The sequence below is a fragment of the Neolamprologus brichardi genome, chromosome 17, assembly GCF_056152115.1.
Source record: "Neolamprologus brichardi isolate AB-2024 chromosome 17, ASM5615211v1, whole genome shotgun sequence".
Lineage (NCBI taxonomy): Eukaryota > Metazoa > Chordata > Actinopteri > Cichliformes > Cichlidae > Neolamprologus > Neolamprologus brichardi.
Genome location: NC_142120.1, coordinates 31,392,586 through 31,411,666, shown reverse-complemented (window position 1 = coordinate 31,411,666; position 19,081 = coordinate 31,392,586). Strand labels below are relative to the sequence as shown.

At 40.2% G+C, this 19,081-nt stretch overlaps 1 protein-coding gene across 1 annotated transcript in view; it reads right to left on the bottom strand.

The window, feature by feature from the left end:
- col24a1 (collagen type XXIV alpha 1) overlaps nucleotides 1-19,081 on the bottom strand; it is an 84,559-nt gene that overhangs the window by 39,347 nt on the left and 26,131 nt on the right. The window contains exons 6-18 of the mRNA XM_087830953.1: nucleotides 15,610-15,663; nucleotides 13,182-13,235; nucleotides 10,437-10,481; nucleotides 9,844-9,897; nucleotides 9,625-9,669; nucleotides 8,228-8,281; nucleotides 7,625-7,669; nucleotides 6,742-6,795; nucleotides 6,402-6,446; nucleotides 1,549-1,602; nucleotides 1,397-1,441; nucleotides 995-1,048; nucleotides 761-814 (exon numbers count right to left, since the gene is read on the bottom strand). Of these exons, the coding sequence (XP_087687079.1) occupies nucleotides 761-814; nucleotides 995-1,048; nucleotides 1,397-1,441; nucleotides 1,549-1,602; nucleotides 6,402-6,446; nucleotides 6,742-6,795; nucleotides 7,625-7,669; nucleotides 8,228-8,281; nucleotides 9,625-9,669; nucleotides 9,844-9,897; nucleotides 10,437-10,481; nucleotides 13,182-13,235; nucleotides 15,610-15,663 (657 nt within the window). The remainder of the gene's footprint in view (nucleotides 1-760; nucleotides 815-994; nucleotides 1,049-1,396; nucleotides 1,442-1,548; nucleotides 1,603-6,401; nucleotides 6,447-6,741; nucleotides 6,796-7,624; nucleotides 7,670-8,227; nucleotides 8,282-9,624; nucleotides 9,670-9,843; nucleotides 9,898-10,436; nucleotides 10,482-13,181; nucleotides 13,236-15,609; nucleotides 15,664-19,081) is intronic.

Below are 19,081 nucleotides of genomic sequence, written 5' to 3'. Positions count from 1 at the left end.
TCTTAAATGTTTGTTTCTTTGCTTTGATTCACTACAGATTTCGTTTAACTTGTGCAACGTTCCTGCCATTATGTTAACACGCTAATATTACAGACAGCTGGGCACCAGTCTGGGTTTGGTGTGGAATAATCACTCTAAGCGCTTCAGTAACAGTTCTTAGTAAGTCAAAGATGCAGCAGTTTGCTGAAACCACAACTTATCTCTGATTGGCTGGCAAGAGACAAGAGCAGAAAAAACCCACCTGAAACCAAAGATTGAGCCACAGGGATTACGTTTACACATGCTAACCTCTTTATTTAGCACTGGCTGTGTTTAATATAATTATCCAGCACTGTAACAGTATACATATGACAGGAAATAACAAAAACCCTTTAATCATGTAGACTGCTAACTACATGTTAGCTTTTTGTCTTTTCTTTCCTCTTTACACTGGGCTAACAATGTCATTATTCTCATTACGTGACTTGTTTAGATATCATCCTGCAGGGAATTTGTAATGTTTTAACTTAAAAGAGATTGATTTGCTCTAATGGTTGCTTGTGCTGATAAGCAAACCCAGAGCTGTTTAAAGACATTAATTTCACATTTATCTCCTATCACTGAATCTCCCCTCCCAGAAAATCTAAGATAAAGGTAATGTTTTCTGAGTATGACTAAATAAACTGAATCCAAAAAGCATGGCAAAACATCCACGAACATGCAAATACATGTTCCAAGCATGAGTAACTTTGCCCACTCAGACACACTCACACAGACATACCGGTGGCCCTGGTTTCCCTCTGGGCCCAGGAAGACCAGGTGCACCAGCAGCACCCTGAAAGACCAACACACACCATTTTTGAGTTGATTTCACAAAGTCTGTGGTTGACTTTTCTTGTTTTTAATCAATCTCTATGTACCGTAATGGAGCAAACACAGGTAGAACCTATTGGTAATAGCAGATACACACATTGCATGGTCACATGGCGTGCTATGCTTTTGTAAGGACGCTTACCTTATCCCCCTGGTACCCCATCTCTCCTGGCTCGCCCCTTTGTCCGGTTTCACCCTAGATTTCATAGTATCAAACAGAGATATAACACAACACTGCACTGCCGCAATAATCTGAAGAAACCACAAACAAAAAATCGGCACACACTATACAGAGGCTGTTTAATGCACCAGCACTATCAAAATTCAGTTTGATAGGTTGAGTTCAATGCGTGAAAGCAAATGAAGAGTCTGTAAAGAACCACTGGAGCAATATCAGCGTTTAATATGAAAAAATGATTAAACATTAACACATAGGACTGAGTTTGCTGGATGTGTTAGCAAAATGTCACAAGGATCTCATATAGTACGTCCAAGTCACACATTACACACAGATGCACTGCAATAATATAAATATTTAGATCACCTTATCACCTTTCAATCCAGGCAGGCCGGCTCGTCCTGTTGGGCCCTGTCGCAGAGGGAGCGGAACAAAGGGAAGGAAAAGTTTAACGTTCAATCACTTAGGATTCTCCTAAGATGTAAAAAAAAAATGGTAGAAGCAAATATCAGGCCCACCTGAGGTCCCACCATACCAGGCAGTCCTCGTGGTCCCTCAGGCCCTGGGTCTCCCTGCGAAGAGAAGGACACAGTGGAATTTATGTATCACAAATATGTATCACAAATACACACACGTAGTACTTGTAATACGAGTCCATTGTTGTTGTCTGATAGTGAATGGCATTTTTGCACAAAATATTTCTGATCCATTGTTGACATTGTTTTGACATGCAGCACATTCCTGTTTGCCACAACCCTATGAGAAACATAAGCAGTGTTGGCAGAGTATCCAGTTGTTTTGCAGCGGTTTGGGTTGCCAGACCCCAACAGTCAATCCACTCTAATTGACAGAGGTGAGGGGAGACTGGCCAGAAAGTGTGGCTGGACCAAACAGCAGACAGGCTGCTCAGGTAGCTTTCACCCTGTCTGCAGTAATAGTCAGAAGCACTGATGTGATGACAACAATTTGTATATGTGTGAGAGCATACATGCTATACTATTCCCACAGACACAGCAGATACAAGTTACTCTGGGTTTTATTTCCCCTCTATGCCTAAAGATAGTGGAAGCAATACCATATTTGCTCTGTAGCAGCAATGTCTAATGCAACCAACAAAAGCATAGTGAATACAGATGGATACAAGACCAAAATAAAATCCAGAATTTTGCACCACTCGTCTGCAGAAAAGGCCTGAGAGTAATAATGTTACTGAAAAACAAACCTAAAAGAATTAAAGAAACAACCACTAAAAACAATCAATGTGTCATATGCATATATATGCACAAAATCAGTAATAAGTATTACAGAATACTGTCTATGTTGCATCATCAAAGACATGTGGCTTAAACTATAAGTCCATCTGGACCCCTTAAGGTCAGTGTTTGATGCTCCGCTGTGGTACCAGAGGAGGACACACACAAATCACACACAAATCACATGCTTTCCATCAAAAGAGGCTTTCAACAGTGAACACATGAAAAATGATGCACTGAAAGAAGGGGAAAAGCACAGATAGAAAATGCTCCCCCATTGCCCCCACCCAAAAACTCCAGAGTCCACTGGCCCAGCTGAAACGACAGGGTACATCAACATCCCACACAGAGCCTTTCCTCAAACTGCTGTCAAGATGAAGCCTGTCTGCCAGGTGGTTAAACATCATCCAAACCGCTATCTGCTCGCCATGCGGGGAAGACAATTGGTTCGAGGCTCGATCAAATCCAGATTGCTGCATTCCTGTACATCATGTTTCAACACAACCGTTGTAGCCTCAGAAAATCCAATTAGACATAGAAATGTTTCTACACCCAGGACATCATAATCCCATTTAAGCGCGCCACTTCAAATGCCTCCGATTCAGACCCAGACAAGATTTAGTGCATTTTAATTTAGACTTGGCCACAAACAGCATGTACCTCTGTTAGCCACACACCAAATCTGATTGGCTACATACCAAAAAAAGGGTTGGGCCTCCTCTGGTAGCTTATGTGCTTATGCCGTTAAAGCGATTAATTATGTGAAAGATATTTGAGTCTCTGTGATCAAGTAGCTCCTGTAGGTGTAACGTGTAGGTCCCTTTTTTCACCACGTAGTTTATGTGTAGACAGCTGTTATTCCTTGCTATTGAGACATATACCAATAGCCAATTTCACTGTAACTTCAAAGTAACTTCCGAAGAATAGATGAGAAATCTAAAAGGTTAATCTAGTTCCTGACACAGTCACAGTCAAGTGTAGCTAAATGACTTTGGTGCAAACTACTGAACTGCAATGCCCATCATTTCCTGTCTGTCTTCAATATCATGATTGCCACATTCACAAGTACTTTGAGTGTAAATAGAGCCATTCCTAAAAAAATGCAGGTAGTATATAAAAACAACAACAAAAAACATGGTGGAAGAATTGTAAAGAAAAAAACAAGGGTTTTAGTACAACTACTCTGGTCTCCATCTCTTCCTACTGTTTTTCTTTCAGGCTATGAAAAAGTGTCGGGCTGCATCACATTTTGCTGAGTCACACACTGGCAGAGACATCAAGTGCATACCAGAACGAACACTTGCTGTTTATGTTCTCTCTGCGATTACTCGAGTAAAGGTTCTAACCACGTGCAACAGGCTTTTAAATAAATGAGTGAGCACAACGAGAGCCTCAACGGTGTGACTGACAGTGAGACGTGAAAATGAGTTTTAGATGTCAAATTAAAGTTCTTTGCGAGATTCGTCCAGCGTCAAAATCACCCAGCTGGAAAGTTGAGTAAATATGATTTATTACATCAAAGGCTGGATTAAAAAGGTGCGGGGATTTGGGCTCTCTAGTATGATTACTCAAAAGTACTTACTGGCCATAACTTGTCTGAGAACTGCATCAGCTTTAATTATTAATAAGTCAGTTACCTCCTCCTTTTTTGCATTTGAGTAAAAGTAAAAGTATATAAATTGCAAAAAACTATCTTATCACTGACTTCATTTGAGTAGTAGCATTTGACGTTGCTCCGGACAACACAACCCGAAAGTGTTAAAGCGTTTACATCGGAGCTTATGATCAACATCACTGAACACAGTGAAGCGCAGTTCGTCAGATGCAACTGTGAAGGAACAAAACGTGGTGGCACCTTGATTTCATTTGGTCAGAAATGTAATTTACTGTTTTTCTTTGGTAGGAATTCGTGCAAACTTCAAAAGCTATTTCTTTGTTAATAAATACTGTTGAAAAGCCTGTTTATTTCCCTTATATCTTGCCAAGAAGCATTGTTGGCAACAAAGGAATAATCAACAAAACACAAATTTCCTTACCTTTTGTGCTAATTTTAAATAGGCAAGGCAAGGAAAGGAAAGGAAAGGAAAGCCCATTCACACACATACAAGTGTGTAAATCCGTGTCACATCCTTTTCTTTTTACACCAAGTGGTCTGCGGTTTCTGAATGAGACCTGTCATCAGTTAAACACAGCAAGTGGCATGGCTAGCAGAACTGATATAATCAAAAGCAACTCTATGTATTTTTGCATAGCACATGTAAAATTCTGCATGATATTAGGTTGGGGGGGGGGGGGGGGTTTGAACCAAAACATTTGAAGACAGTGTGTGCATACTTCCTGTCTGGCTGTTTCAGTAGGATCAGTGACTTACAGCCAGTAGCTGAGGCGAATGCTGAGAAATCATTCCTCCAGCTGTGTCTAGCGCCACTCAGTGACCCCTCAAAAATCCCCAATAAATTCAAAGATACGAGGAATGTAAACGACACTTGAAAGCACCGGACAGGTGCTGTATACAGTTGTATCAGGGTGGCTGACGTGAACATCTGGAAGTAACTACAGACACACGATACTTCATTCTGCAGTAATGGAAAAAAGCTTGTTCTCTTTTAGGCCTCTGATGGTCTTTCCTTAATTTAAATGTATTTTAACCTCTTTATTGTAACTCACTTTAGCCTTTAACAGCAAACAACAAGCTCAGCTCCAGTACTCTAAACTCAACCTGACATTAGACTAAACAAAAAACAAACAAAGCAGGCAGATATATATTCTCTTTATTCTCTACACCCTGTCTGCATGTGGTAAGTTTTGCTTTCACTAAGGTTTCCGATGTCTGGCTCTTTTTAACATGTAAGCCCATGTTTTCCTATTTATACGAGTCCCTTACTTATGGCCTTACCAGTGGCTAAAGCATGAACATACATAAACAAAAAGAAACCCACTGACAGTCACCTGGCCTCTACTAAACACAACAAGAGCAGGACGAGACACCAAAGCTGAAAATTTCCTCCACATCAGGCATGAATTAACTTTCTGGATGTAGAAGAGCTCAGAAAAGTAAAACATCCTTCCAAAGATTCCTGGATCCAGATCCTTATCATCTCCAGAAGTTAATCACTTCTGAATTGGGCCAAGCCCCACCTCTGGTGCACTTTGTAATAGCAAATATGTCAATACCTCTTTGAGGTAGCAGACAAACAAATAAATCAAATGAACCAATCGAATGACCTCCATAGTTGAGGTAGATTTACAGTGTCTCTGGGTTCTCTAGGTTTAAAGCATCAGTCCTGGTTCTGTGAATAATCCTAGTAGAGTTCCTATTCCTGATTTCATTGTATTACAGTGGGCCTGTATTGTTGTAGTTTTTAATTGTGTTTTCTTGGGTTTCGGCCTCTGTTTTGAGTTTATCAGAGTGCCTTTATTCCCCTCAGTGGTTTTCTGCTCATTCCTCCCTCAGTCTCTTCTGCCTCTGATTTAGTTAGGGTGAAGTCTTCTTGCTTACATGTTTTTCCTATTTTACTTTGAAAGTCAGCCTTTATTCCCTTGTGCTGCTTTTATTTCCTGTCTTGCCTTGTCTAGTTGCCACCTATTGGTAGATATCATCACCTGTGTCCACACCCATCTGTCTTCCCCGGCACTTCTGAGAGTATTTGTAAACTTGCCTCAAGATGTCCGTTCATTTTCCTTGATGTGCATCTCTGATTTCTATGTAGGTCCTTTTTTATTTACTTTTTAAACTTTGGGACTTTTTATACCTGCCTAAATAAAGGCATGTTATCTTATTTCATTACATTGTTTTTGTGCAGTTCACCTCAGCTCCACATATCTTGACATACAATGGAAGAGAACAACAGAAAAGACACTACTGCCATCAGGAAAACAAAACCCGTATTAAACGATACAGTGAATCTAACCAAGAATTAGCTTGCGACGTGAAAATTCCTAACTACTGTAAGTCGTGAGGCTCATGAGCCGATCCCAATCTAAGCACTAAGACAGGCAAGTGGAATAAGACACAATAGGACTGAGATAAAACTGAGCCTTTTGAGTCACAGGTCTAAGAACGGACTCACAAATCTAAATCAAACAAAACATGTTGCTGTTAAAAAATACAGACTCACCCTTAGACCAGGAAAGCCACTTATGCCAGTCCCACCAACAGGGCCCTGTGGAGGAACATCAGAGGAACATCGTAAGTACATTTGTCTCACTCTCAAAACAATACAGGAGTAACAAAGCATATTTATGTCATCTGATCACAAAGAAGCCTAAAAACCTCTCAGTAAAGCTAGGATTATTCATACACATATAACTGTACATTTTACAGCTGAGTATTATGAGACACTGTCCACCCGTGCTGCCTCTAATGAGACAGCACAAACAGAAGAAGCCAGAGTTCGAAGACAGAAGACTGAAGTAAGTATTGGACATACTGAACAAAAAGCAGGCACGAGTTCTCACCTCATTTCCATCTGGACCAGGAGGCCCCCTCTCCCCAGCATCCCCCATGACACCCTACGGGGCAAATACATCCGCAATTAATTTAAGAAAGTCAGGACTACCATTTCTAACTTTACCCTCAATCTGCAAAGAGTAGCACCTCCACAGAGATAAAAGAGTAGTGTTTTTTCTCCTGCTTTCTCCATAACGACTCTGTGCTTTCTGTCATGCGTGGCATAGCAAACTTTTTTTAAAAACTGACTTTACATGTAGCATTTAACGTGCAATTTCCCAAAGTAATTATTCAAGATTAACTTCACATGGACATAATGTGCAAAAGCACACTTTTTAATGAGGCAAGATTAGCCGGCGTATTAGCCAGACATCACTGTTCCAAGAAAAAAAAATTAATAAAACAGGCACTGGGCTTTTTGCCCGCTTGGCAACTTCAATACAGAGAAGCGAAGGCTTGTTTTTAAAACATTAACTTTTCACAGTGTGCGGGCCCAACCTAGACATTCCATCTGTCTCTGAGTGTAACTGTATTCAAGGCCACCCTGGAACAAACTTGCAGACAATATGCCAAGATGCATGTCATTTGCTATATCTTGAATACTGTATTGTAGGTATGTGTACATGTGTAATAGTCCTCTTTGTTCTTTTCTCTCGATGTCCTATCAAACCCGCCTCCTGCTGCTTTAGCACATTCACAGCAGCAGGATACAAATGTGCCTCTTTTGGATGCTTCTGGGGTCTGTGTGGATATGCAGTACTGCTATATACTGGCATACTGTATACCTGATGAGCTGGGTAGCAGCAGTTTTTACCGTCAACGTGATGGGCAAAAAGTATAGATTTAGGGAACTGTTAAGTATGGCAAAAACCAAAATGGATTCATTATTACATGTCTTCCTTTGGGGCCAGGTCTTCCAGCAGGTCCAGGTATGCCCTAGAAAAGAAAAACAAGCAGTTAAATTTCTCACGCAAGTTTAGGATTGAAATTGAAATGACTGGAAACAGAATTAGAGAGGATACGAGCCTAAACAACCACAGCTCTTCTAATTTCCCCGCAATGCATAAAACAAAATAAGCCCATAAAATAAGATGCTTAAATTATCCATTAAAGTCGCACAGGTTCTCAACACAGCCCACTTTAGGTGAGGATTTAACAATGCATTTCATAACGTTGAATAAAGTTCTCTTGGCATAAAACAAGCTGATGTGAAAAAGCCACAACAAAACTACAAACACCGGGATTTCTTAGATTTTGACCTCTCAAGAATGAAGCAATGTGTTCAGTAATTACTGACTACCTAAATGGAAAATATTTTTTTCTGTAGCCTAATGATGGGGGGAAAAAGTTTGAATAAACAGTAAATAAATGGAGGTGAAAGATAAGATATTCACGGATTTATTAGAGGTAAATAAAACATTTGTGATGGGAAATGTGTCATGTTTATAAAGACTTTGACAAATTGCACAATGGAAATGAACAAACATCACCCACTTTCTCCCCTTCCAGCCCGGGTGGCCCAGCATCGCCCGGAGGCCCAATGAAACCCTGAAAATGAGAAAAAACATCACAACAAAGTAAAAATTCTGTGCTGCATTAACACAGCACAATGCTTACATTAACTTGTCATTATAAAATAACGACAGCAGAAGAATAGTAGCCTGTCTGGTGCACTGTTCTTAAATGCCTTCAAATGCACTAATAATATTTCAGCAACAGAGCTGCACATAGTCTTTTATTTTGGAAACTGACTAGATTTCCTTTTCCTGCATCTGACTTTTTGCACTCTGTATCAGATGTGGGTCATGTCCGCTCATCTTGGCTTACATCAATAACTTATTTTGTGCTGATGGCAGCACAGGAAAAAAAGATTTGCCACTGAAATCAGTTCATAACAATCAGGACGGTCGCAGCTTGAACATCTTTGTCTGGAGTACAGAGCCACCACATGAAAGTGCCTAATTGGGTAAAAATAGATGACACAGTCAGAGGATTTTTTTTTTTTTATCCTTTTAAAATGTAATTCTGGATTTTAAAAAACATCTGTGGCCCTGATGCATCCTGTGGGAAACATGGGCGAAATAGCTGGATTCACTGGCCAAGGTTCAAGGTAAATGTAGTTCAGGAACAGTCTGAACAAAGATTCCTCATCGGTGTTACAGTTTGAATTCAAGGAGTTTTCCAGTGAGTAAAAATGCAAACAGGATCAGTATCTGAGACCAATGATCGATTTAATTTTTGTACCAATAACAAATAGGATCTTTAATCTGATTTTAAATCATGAACAGTGTTCTCATATCATAATTGGTCCTGCATTACAAGTTAATATACACCAAAAACAAATCTGTTGGAGCCATAAGAAATTAAAGTTGGTTTTAGCCTCATGTTTGCAACCAAACTGTCAAAATACGAGCAAAAAACCCCAAAGCTGCTCAGTATTTGTACTACAATTCAGACTGGCTGCATTCAGGTTTGTATGTCAGTTAGCATACAACGTAATCAGCATTTCCGAGTCATTTTTTTTTTTTTTTGCATCCCTTTCCACCCTCTCTCATTGCTCAAACATCTTTCTTTTCAGCACATTGTCTGCCTCTGTGGCTCCTTCTCACCCTGCCAGCTTCGGTCCGACACTGTGATCCTAGCTATCCTGTTTCCTGGGACCGCAACGCTCCTCTTAAGTCCATTCTCTAGCTAGCTCATTTGGCCCCTTCTGATTTCATCTGTTCCTCTTCTACCCACTGTCTTTCTTCTGTTCTCCTATTTTGGGGCATTTAAGTCACTGTGGAGCCAGCCTGAAACTCTGGTCCTAATCCTTTCAGGAAATGAAAGAGTTGTAGTAATGTAGTAATACTGAAGGGAAAAAAAAATAGCAGAAAACACCTTATACTTACACGAACACCTTTAGGGCCAGGGCTACCTTGTGGCCCGGCCGAGCCCTACAAAGAAAAACAGGGAGACTTTGTTGACTACAAAGCATCCGATGTGCATAGGTCAGCAGAAATTCGTGTACATTATTGTGGCTCTGTTCACTAAGTAAAGTTCTCGATAGAGCAATAAAGGAATCTGCAAGGATTGATGGAGAAACAATTTTTGTGTGTTTTTCACTGCACCTGCCTGCCAGGGTAACCTGCAGCTCCAGCTTCCCCAGGAAGTCCTGGTATGCCCTAAAGTGACGAGAGAGGAAAAGGGAGAGAGAGAGAATGAACGGTGAATAGGGAGATTAGGTGGACGGATAAAGTGAAAGGGGAGAAACGCAGACTTCTAGTAGCAGTGCCAGCTAAGGAATAAAACAAGCACTGTTCATTCCCAACAGCTCCGTCTACTAACTGCATCTTTCAGCACCCCTCCAATACACCCCATCCCTCACTATCTCACTCTGGCTTTTACTTCAGCTCATTGTTCACTGTTATGTGACTCATTCTTGTTATTGTCGTTGTTTGAGAAAGTGAAGAGTTTTAAGAGGGATAAAAAGAGCCATAAAAAGAACCAGCTACTATAGGGGACAACTGAAGGACCATAACTGGCTTGTCACACACTCATCTTTGCATTCGTTCATTTGCATGTGTGTACCAACCCAGTTCCTATTTGTATTATTGTGACAAAGTACTAGCCGGAGACCAGCTACCTTGAATTTAACACTTTTAGTTTTGTTGGGCAGTAATGCATGCTGTAACACAAACCATGAACACAAATAATTACTTACTTGTTCTCCTGGTGGTCCAGGTGGACCCAGATAACCTTTAGGACCCTTAAAAAGTAGAATGAAACAAATACTTTTAGTAAATTTCAACTGAAAAATTGGTAACTAAGAGTAACTAAGCTGCCCCGCTAGCAGCATTAAAAGGCATAAAAACTAAATGCTAAATTAAGAATATGTACGCCAAATGTGAACTATTAGAGAGCAGTCAGTCTAATCAAAATATCATGTTGAGTGTTGAAACAAAACATGAGGATGAAGTCAGGGGATTACCAGCTTCAGTAGGATTCAACTACTTGGAAACCATGAATCTATGTGTCAGGTTCAAAGAGTTTAACCAACCACTCCACTGGACAAACCCCAAGCAGTGCACTAAACAAGAAGAGCCAACAGTAAAACTAGAAAAAAGAAGGGTAGTTAATCACTTTGATGAAGTAAAGAAAAAAAGCAGTGGGATGGATTTCCTGTGGGCAGTTTTTGTGTTATTACTTTAAAATTTCCAAAGTCATAGATAATGCTTTAAACTCGGGTCAGTAACCTTATGCATGTCCTGCATGTCCTGTGTAAACATGAGAAATTATGCAGTTTTGTATCAGTGAAAATAATGGTTTGAGCTTCATGTTTCTGTGGGAAAGTCTGTGGGCAGGGACACACCAAAGGACGTGTGATAAAACAATATATAACAAATCTATTAGATGTGACATCTCTGTTTGAGAAATTTGCTCTAAACAGTTTTCTTTCAGTTTGTGCCATCTAGTTTTAACGAGTCTGTGTCCCATTTTACATTAGGACAGTTTATAAAAACAATTTACAATTTAAACACAAAAAAAATGTTCATTCTGCAGAAAGTGATTAAAGTGGAAACAGTTTAGTGACTCTGGTCCAAAGCCAGCCCTGGGCTACAGCAAAATCCCACATTTAGTTAAGTAAGCTTGTTTTCTTTGTAAGCTAAACAGGATTTATCGTTGAGTAAATCAGAGCTATTCTCCTCTTAAGCGCTTTATTTTTGCTTTTGACGTGATTATCAACAACAGATGTTTACAGCGACAAAACACAAGGTCAGGGCCAGGACAGTGTCTTTTTCGGGGAAGAAAGAGGGCTTCTTGAACAGTATCAATGTCTCTGTCATGTACTTCCCAGGTTGTGACATATGACCTTCATGCCCAATAAAAGTTCCACGCAGGGCTAAAGAGCGTAGGCCAGTAATTTCCTCTGAAAATACCTGATGGGCCGCAGGAGGTGTGCTGGATGTATTAAGTTTAGCTACTGCAAACACTGATGTGGCCTCTTGGGATTCAAGGTTAAGGCCAACTATGTGGAAACCAGATTCAGAATTTCATCAAGAAGCTACCTGTAGATACAGCCATGTGAGGAGCAGGACCACCCACTATAACAGAATAAATCTATTGAGTTCATGGGGTCATGCCAAGAAAAACTCAAACACAACAGCAGCGATGTGTGGCTTTGAGTAAAACTATAAAGCCTAAAAAGAATTTAAGTCTGTCAGTTGATAATTATGTATCAATAATGCTTTTCATTTTACCCGTCACTGCATCTATGAAATTCTCTGTTTTAAAGCATGGCATGACAGTGGATGTCTGGTACCCAAGGCAGCACCATATCACCCCATTAGAACACTTCGCTCTCGCACTGCAGGCTTACTTGTTGTTCCTAGAATCCAGCTTCCAGTTTGGATTCGGCAGACAGACACTATCTCTACTTTTAAGATTAGGCTTCAAACTTTCCTTTTTGGTAAAGTATATAGTTAGAGCTGGATCAGGTGACCTTGAATCCTCCCTTAGTTATGCTGCAATAGGTGTAGACTGCTGGGGGATTCCCATGATGCACTGAGCATTTCCTTTTCTGTCATCTTTCTTACTCAACATGTGTTAATAGACCTCTCTGTATTGAATCATACTTGTTATTAACCTCTGTCTCTCTTCCACAGCATGTCTTTATCCTGTCTTCCTTCTCTCACCCCAACCGGTCGCAGCAGATGGCCCCGCCCCTCCCTGAGCCTGGTTCTGCTGGAGGTTTCTTCCTGTTAAAAGGGAGTTTTTCCTTCCCACTGTCGCCAAAGTGCTTGCTCATAGGGGGTCATATGATTGTTGGGTTTTTTTCTCTGAATGTATTATTGTAGGGTCTACCTTACAATATAAAGCGCCTTGAGGCGACTGTTGTTGTGATTTGGCACCGTATAAATACAACTGAATTGAATTGAATTGAAATGGAATGGAATATTGACCATGCTATTGATCCCACGGTCCAGGGAAAGGTGGTTTTCCTCTTCCAGATTTTCAGATTTTCCTCTTAAACCGTAAAAGCCAGGTTTAGCTTTGAGCAAAGCAGCACTACGTCCTAACAGTCAGCTTCAAGCTCTGACTGAGACAGAGAGGAAGAAACAGGATCGACCTCACATGGTAAGGTAAAGATATAGGAGGGGAAAATGAGCAAGAAAAGATGGACTCATATATTTCTTTCTGTTAGATTATAATGAAAATACAAAGACACACAGACTGTAGACAGAGAACTGTGGCAGCAGCGATGCCACACTGATTCACCTCAATACAAAGGATTAAAAGGAAACAGTAAATGGTAAAAGTAAGATAAAAGTTGTGCTCCCAGTGATTTTTTTTAAAGAATTATAAAACAAGAAAATGACATTGTACAGTACATAAACATGTACTTTTTCACAGATTGAAAGTCTTTTATGCTCTCATCTCACAAGCAGTTTTATAGAATAAATGTTACCAGTAAGCCTGGAAATCCATTGGGTCCAGGACGACCTGGAGGTCCTCTGTCACCCTAATAAAACAAAGGAAAAAGAAAGCAGTACAACACATGCACAGTCATTATTAAATGCCATAAATGAAATATTGTTTAACTCAATACTAAAGCTTCATAAAAGCATTACACCAGTGAATATTTCATGAATGTGATGCAATATTTGAAAAAGGAAATAGCTTTTCTGGTTAAAATGAGAAATGTGGGCGTCCAGAGCAAGCAAAATAGGCAGTGCTTGACCAGTTAGATATAAAATTAGGCATCAGTTAACACCAACGTAAACATGATCGCTCTCCTCACATCTCAGAATAGAGTTCTGGCTCATAAAAAGGATCTTATATTGCCTGTTCGCGTCCATCCTGTTGTGGCTGTGGCCGGCTAATCCCGCTGTGTGCTACCTCAGCTGCCACTTGTTAAATCTGTTATTTCTGTCGCTGTCATGGATCTGACTGTGTCTTGTTGACAAGAGCTTGGCCATCTTAGAGGGGAGCAGCATTTTTGGTTTAATCCTGTGCTCACTCAGAGAAGACTCAGCTTACACTTGCTTGAGTTCAGTTACGATACTGCACACTTGACTTACACATGCACAAAAAGAGGTAGAAGCGCAAAGTAAACGAGGAAATTACACTGTGATTCATCATTTGGACAGCTGAGTTGTTTCTTGCTAAACATTATTAGTAAAGGACTGAAGCATCTGTTTATTAATTCGCCATCACTTTTACATGAAAAGCCCACACAGTGAAAATTCAGATTTAATGATATAGAGGAGATCAAAATATTCTTATTTTGATTTTAAAACCCCAAAAAAACAAAATAAAGGTAAGTTGAGCGTGCATATGAGAAATTAACTTGGCTAACAGATTTTAACCAGCATTTTTTCTCATTATAACACCCCGATTTTTTTATAATCACAGTGCATGGTAGTGCAGTGACCTTTCTGTGCGCAATTTGAATGTTTTCTTCTCTTCAGGTGCTTCAGTTTCTCATGGTCCAAAGACATGCATGGGTTATGTTAACAGGCAATCCTACACTGACTGTAGGTGTGAATGATTGTCTGTGTCTCTGTGTTAGCCTTGTGCTAGCGTGGAGACGTCCCATGGTTTCCTCCTGGTACACAACAACGCTCAGCCTCATCTAGTGAGAGTATGCAGACAGTTCCTGGCCTCACCTAACCTACATCCAACAGAACATCTCTGGGACATTATGTTTTAGTCCATCCAAAGCCGCCATGTTCCACCTCAGACTGTCAGGAGCTCAGTGATGCCCTGATGCAGATCAGGGAGGAGATCCCCAGGAAACCATCCATCATGTCATTAGGAGAATGAATACCAACATCCAAGGCCATACAGACTAATGAGTATCATTATGAATTGATTCAATGAGGTTTCTGCGAAATGGACTAGCCTGTTGCAACATTTCTTCACTTTCATGTTCACCAAACTGTCAAGATGCCCATAGATGGACTCTACCCCAGTGCTGCTAACCCTAAATTTGCATCTGGGCAACAAAAACACTTCCTTGCTATTTCCAAAATGTTTCCTCAGTGTTTTAAATACTCCCAGCATTCCTTTCTTTTGTTGACTCAATTTTGAACAGTGTGAAACAACACTCGCAGCTGCACACATCTTTTAAGGCTCATGGAGGTACAAGAGTGATAACAGCACTGCACAAAGAATGAACTTGAAAGTAATACTGGACGAACCCTACAGTTTTGGTCTTAACTGAAACTTCACATTAATCTGTTTACCCCAGCGAGGATTTAAAGAGAGCTATGATGCTTTGCTATGCAAAGCTCCTTAAACTTGAGGGAAGACGGATATGTTTGGATCTTAATCACTTCAAAAAATGTAGCAGTGCTTCTCAGGAATATCATTACTGTAATCATGTTTGAAGAAGAAAATGAGACAGAAGTGATGATAGACTAAGCAAATGCCAGCCGTGATGATGTCAGACAAATCCGTGACAATAAAATGACTCAGAAATGCATAAAAAAAAAAGCTTTAAAGTCAATGTAGAATGAATTCATTGGGATAAAGAAAACCATAGTCATTGTTGCAGTACTTGAAAACGAATTTATGCTGAAAACGCCTCGTAAAATTAAATGAAAAATCTGTTTTTCATCATCATGAATGAAAACTGTTTAGTATTTTGTGACTTGTCACGGGCTTGCTGAATAATCTTTAGTACTCACTCTACTGTATGAACTGTGTCAACGTTTTGGGATCATTTCACAACATTGAGAAAAAAAAAAAAAAAAAAAGAATCCCACATCATAAACCAAAAGCTGCCAGTAAGTGAAATGGTGGGGGTGACGACTCATGAGGTCATGAGACAAACATAGCACAGAGCAGAGGGACAGAGAGCCGGACACAGAGACCAGTGGCAGATTCCTCACCTTCTCTCCTGGTGGAGCCTGACCTGGAGACAGCCCAGGGTCTCCCTTTGAACCCTAGAACAGAAACAGGGTCACAAGGTCAGAATGTCAGGCACTCAGTGCATTTATAATCTATTGCTGACACGCACATCCAGATATAACCACACCTCAAAAATAGTATACATAAAGATTCTGATTTTGAGAGGTCCAAAAATAAGTATGCAGAATAAAGCATGCATAACATGCAGGCTTCAGTGCTTGATTACCTGATTTACACTGTATGTGTATAAAAATGTACGTGAACCCTTAAAATAGCTGTCAGCAAAAGGCTAGGTGGTGGCAACCAGAAAAACAATAATGGGGGTAAAGGAGTGAGTCTGATGCTGAAGTTGATGCTCATCTCACATAAAAGACATCTGCAAAGGCTTATAACAAAAAATGACTCATTAGATACATTCTGGGAAATTTAGAAGTAATTTTAGATCCTAAAAACTGAAAATCAGCTGAAGGCAGGAAGGAAGGAAGGAGCTGATTACCACCTTTTTTTATTGGTCTGCATGCAGCATTTTGTATGGTATGAAAAAGCAAAGCATACCAAATTCAAAGCCATCTGGTGTAGGATGACAGTCAGAGGCTTTAACCTTCAGCCGGGTCCATAAGTAATTTGACATCTTGATTGTTTTATTTATAATCTGCTGCAGCAGTGTAAAGAGGCAACTTTCAAAAACTTACAGACATATCTGTGTAATAGACAAGCATCACCTTTTATGGGTTTAATGAAGACGAAACATACTGTAGCTCTTAGTCTGTTTTACTTAGTTGGTTATTAAAGTGAAAGAAACAGTTGACTCCAAACACGCAGCTGGAGCAAAGCAGGGATTTCCAGAGAACAGCAATATTGCTCTTTAACAGCCAGAGGTCTCACGCCTTTCCTCCCCAGTATGAAATAGATTGACGTCAGAACATCTTTTCTGTTGTGATTCAACTAAAAATAATATTCTCCAGACAGCAGACAGCCTTAAAGATGCAATGCCAGTAGACTGTCACATAATTTTAGTGCCAATACTTAATCTGACATTCCAACTTGCTGTTGTCAACACTAAAGTGTCCTGATGAGGAACAGTTAGCCATTCCTGCAAAGCAGGGGGAACACACTGTAAAAAATATTTGGGTTTGGATACTAAGAAAACGAGTGAGTCAAATATATTTTGTGACAGTTTAATAAATGTGTTTTACATGCATGATGAGCTGAACACACGTGACAGACCCTATTTTTTAACTTTCACTTTCACTCTTGTATCTTCTACACATGGGAAGAGACAAATGTACTGAAATGTGGAGGTGAACAGACAGGCACAAAAAATGCTTCCAACTACACAAAGGGAATGTTGCTTCATTCTAACGTCACAATTTTCCATTCTTTGCATTATTTATTTTTATGTCATAGATCACATTGAGGAATGTTTCTACAACTGAACTATACCGGAGAGTAAGAGGAGGAACTAAATGTAAAAAAAACTGACTCTGAATTGAACCTGTTTGATTACATTGTGTGATTATTCCAATGACTGGAAACCTACAAACATAAACAACCAGAAATGGGTGTCAGGAAGGCCAATCCAGAAACTTATTGGCGGTATCTCTAAAAAACTGCAGATTCCAAGATCAAACAATTGTACACAAGTAAAACTTCCCAGGGTATCCTGAGCCCTGCCATGAATGGAAACTCCTGGAACACCAGTGTCACTGTCCACAGTGAAGTGAGTTTTACATCACAATAGACTGAAAGGCGACTGATGTCTTCAAGCGTGACTGAAACTTGCTGCTGCCCACATGGAGAAGCTAGATATTAACCAGAGAAATGTTTTAGGGTCAAATGACACAAACTTTGAGCGATTTGTCCACAGTCGAACGGCCTTTCTACAGCCCTGGTCTCAGCCTTATTGAACATTTGTAGACTGTGCTTAAAAGCAAGTCTGTGCCACAAAACCAACTATTGTAAACAAACTCTACCGAGCCAAGAGACATGGTCAAATATCCAGCCAGGATTATGCCACGAGCTTCTTAATGGCTACAAAAAGCATCTAGTTGATCTGCAACTTGCTAAGGCACATTTAATCCAATAATAGTGGGGGTGCCTCTAAATACTTTTTACAGGAAATCCAAAATAAATTCAAACTTTAGCAGCAATTTCTTTTTCCAGACTTTCAAGATTTTGCAGTCATTCCACCCTGGACAAAGAACGGTTAAAAAAACCCAAACAAACACTAAAAGCCCCAAATCACCACAACATTCATTCCCACGATCGTTTTATGTAAACTTTTTACCACAACTGCATAAGTACCTGTCCATTTGCCTTTTCTAAATCAGTTTGTGAATTCCCTTCTGTACGCATGATATCTTTATTTTAGTCTTCTCTTTGCATAAGTAACCTGTTTAAATGTGACTGGTATTCGTTGTTTGCTAATAATAGACTGATGAGTGCCACATAAAGGATGGTTGTGCCACTCATCACAACTTGGTTCAGAAGGAAAAGAAGATCATTTAAACCAGGGGTAGGCAACTCCAGGCCTCGAGTGCCGGTGTCCTGCAGGTTTTAGATGTGTCCATGATCCATCACAGCTGATTTAAAGGGCTAAATGACTCCTCAGCATTTCTGAAGTTCTCCAGAGGCCTGGTAATGAACTAATCATTTGATTCAGGTGTGTTAACCCAGGGTGCAATCTAAAACCTGCAGGACACCGGCCCTCGAGGCCTGGAGTTGCCTACCCCTGATTTAAAGGTTTTGGTAAATCCCATTTTTCACATTTTTCTTATCCGTCTACACTCACTGCAAATAACGATTACCTGCCTGTGTTTTTAAGCATCATATTTCCATAGTTTTGACTGACACCCAATGAGGCATACAAAGGCTAAGCGAGTGAGAGAACAGAAATCCCGCCATATCATAAAACCAGTTCCTTCCTGTTTAAAAAACAGTCGGCTGAGCATGAAGTCGACAGCCTGACAGGCTCTTTCAGGTTAAGGGCTTATCTTTATAACATTTCAGATTAGGCTTCAAAAATGTAAGATTGGCTCAGCGTCAGTAACCATATTCCCAGTGTCCTAGAAACAAAACACATTTCAACAAGAGATGTTTTCCAAAACTGAGACAAAGAGGTTCTCAGTCGCTTCCCTGCCTCCGCAAAGGGTTTCAGGGCTGAGAATGACTCACTGACCGGTCACTGTGGTATTAGATACTCTTTTATTTTTCCACATGAGTGTGGGAGTAAACGCTGATAGAACAGAAAGCCGGCAGGTGGCCTGCTGTTGCATAATAGCTGATCAGTGGAATTTAGCCAAATCTCAGCGTCTCAGCAAGGTCAGAGGTGATTCAGAATAAATCCACCTCTCTGTGCTGTTTCAACAATCAAGGAAGAAAAACAACATTTGGTAGTCTCATAAATATAATTCTTCTCTCCGTGTACTAAGAAAGTGAAGAGGCATTCGCTTG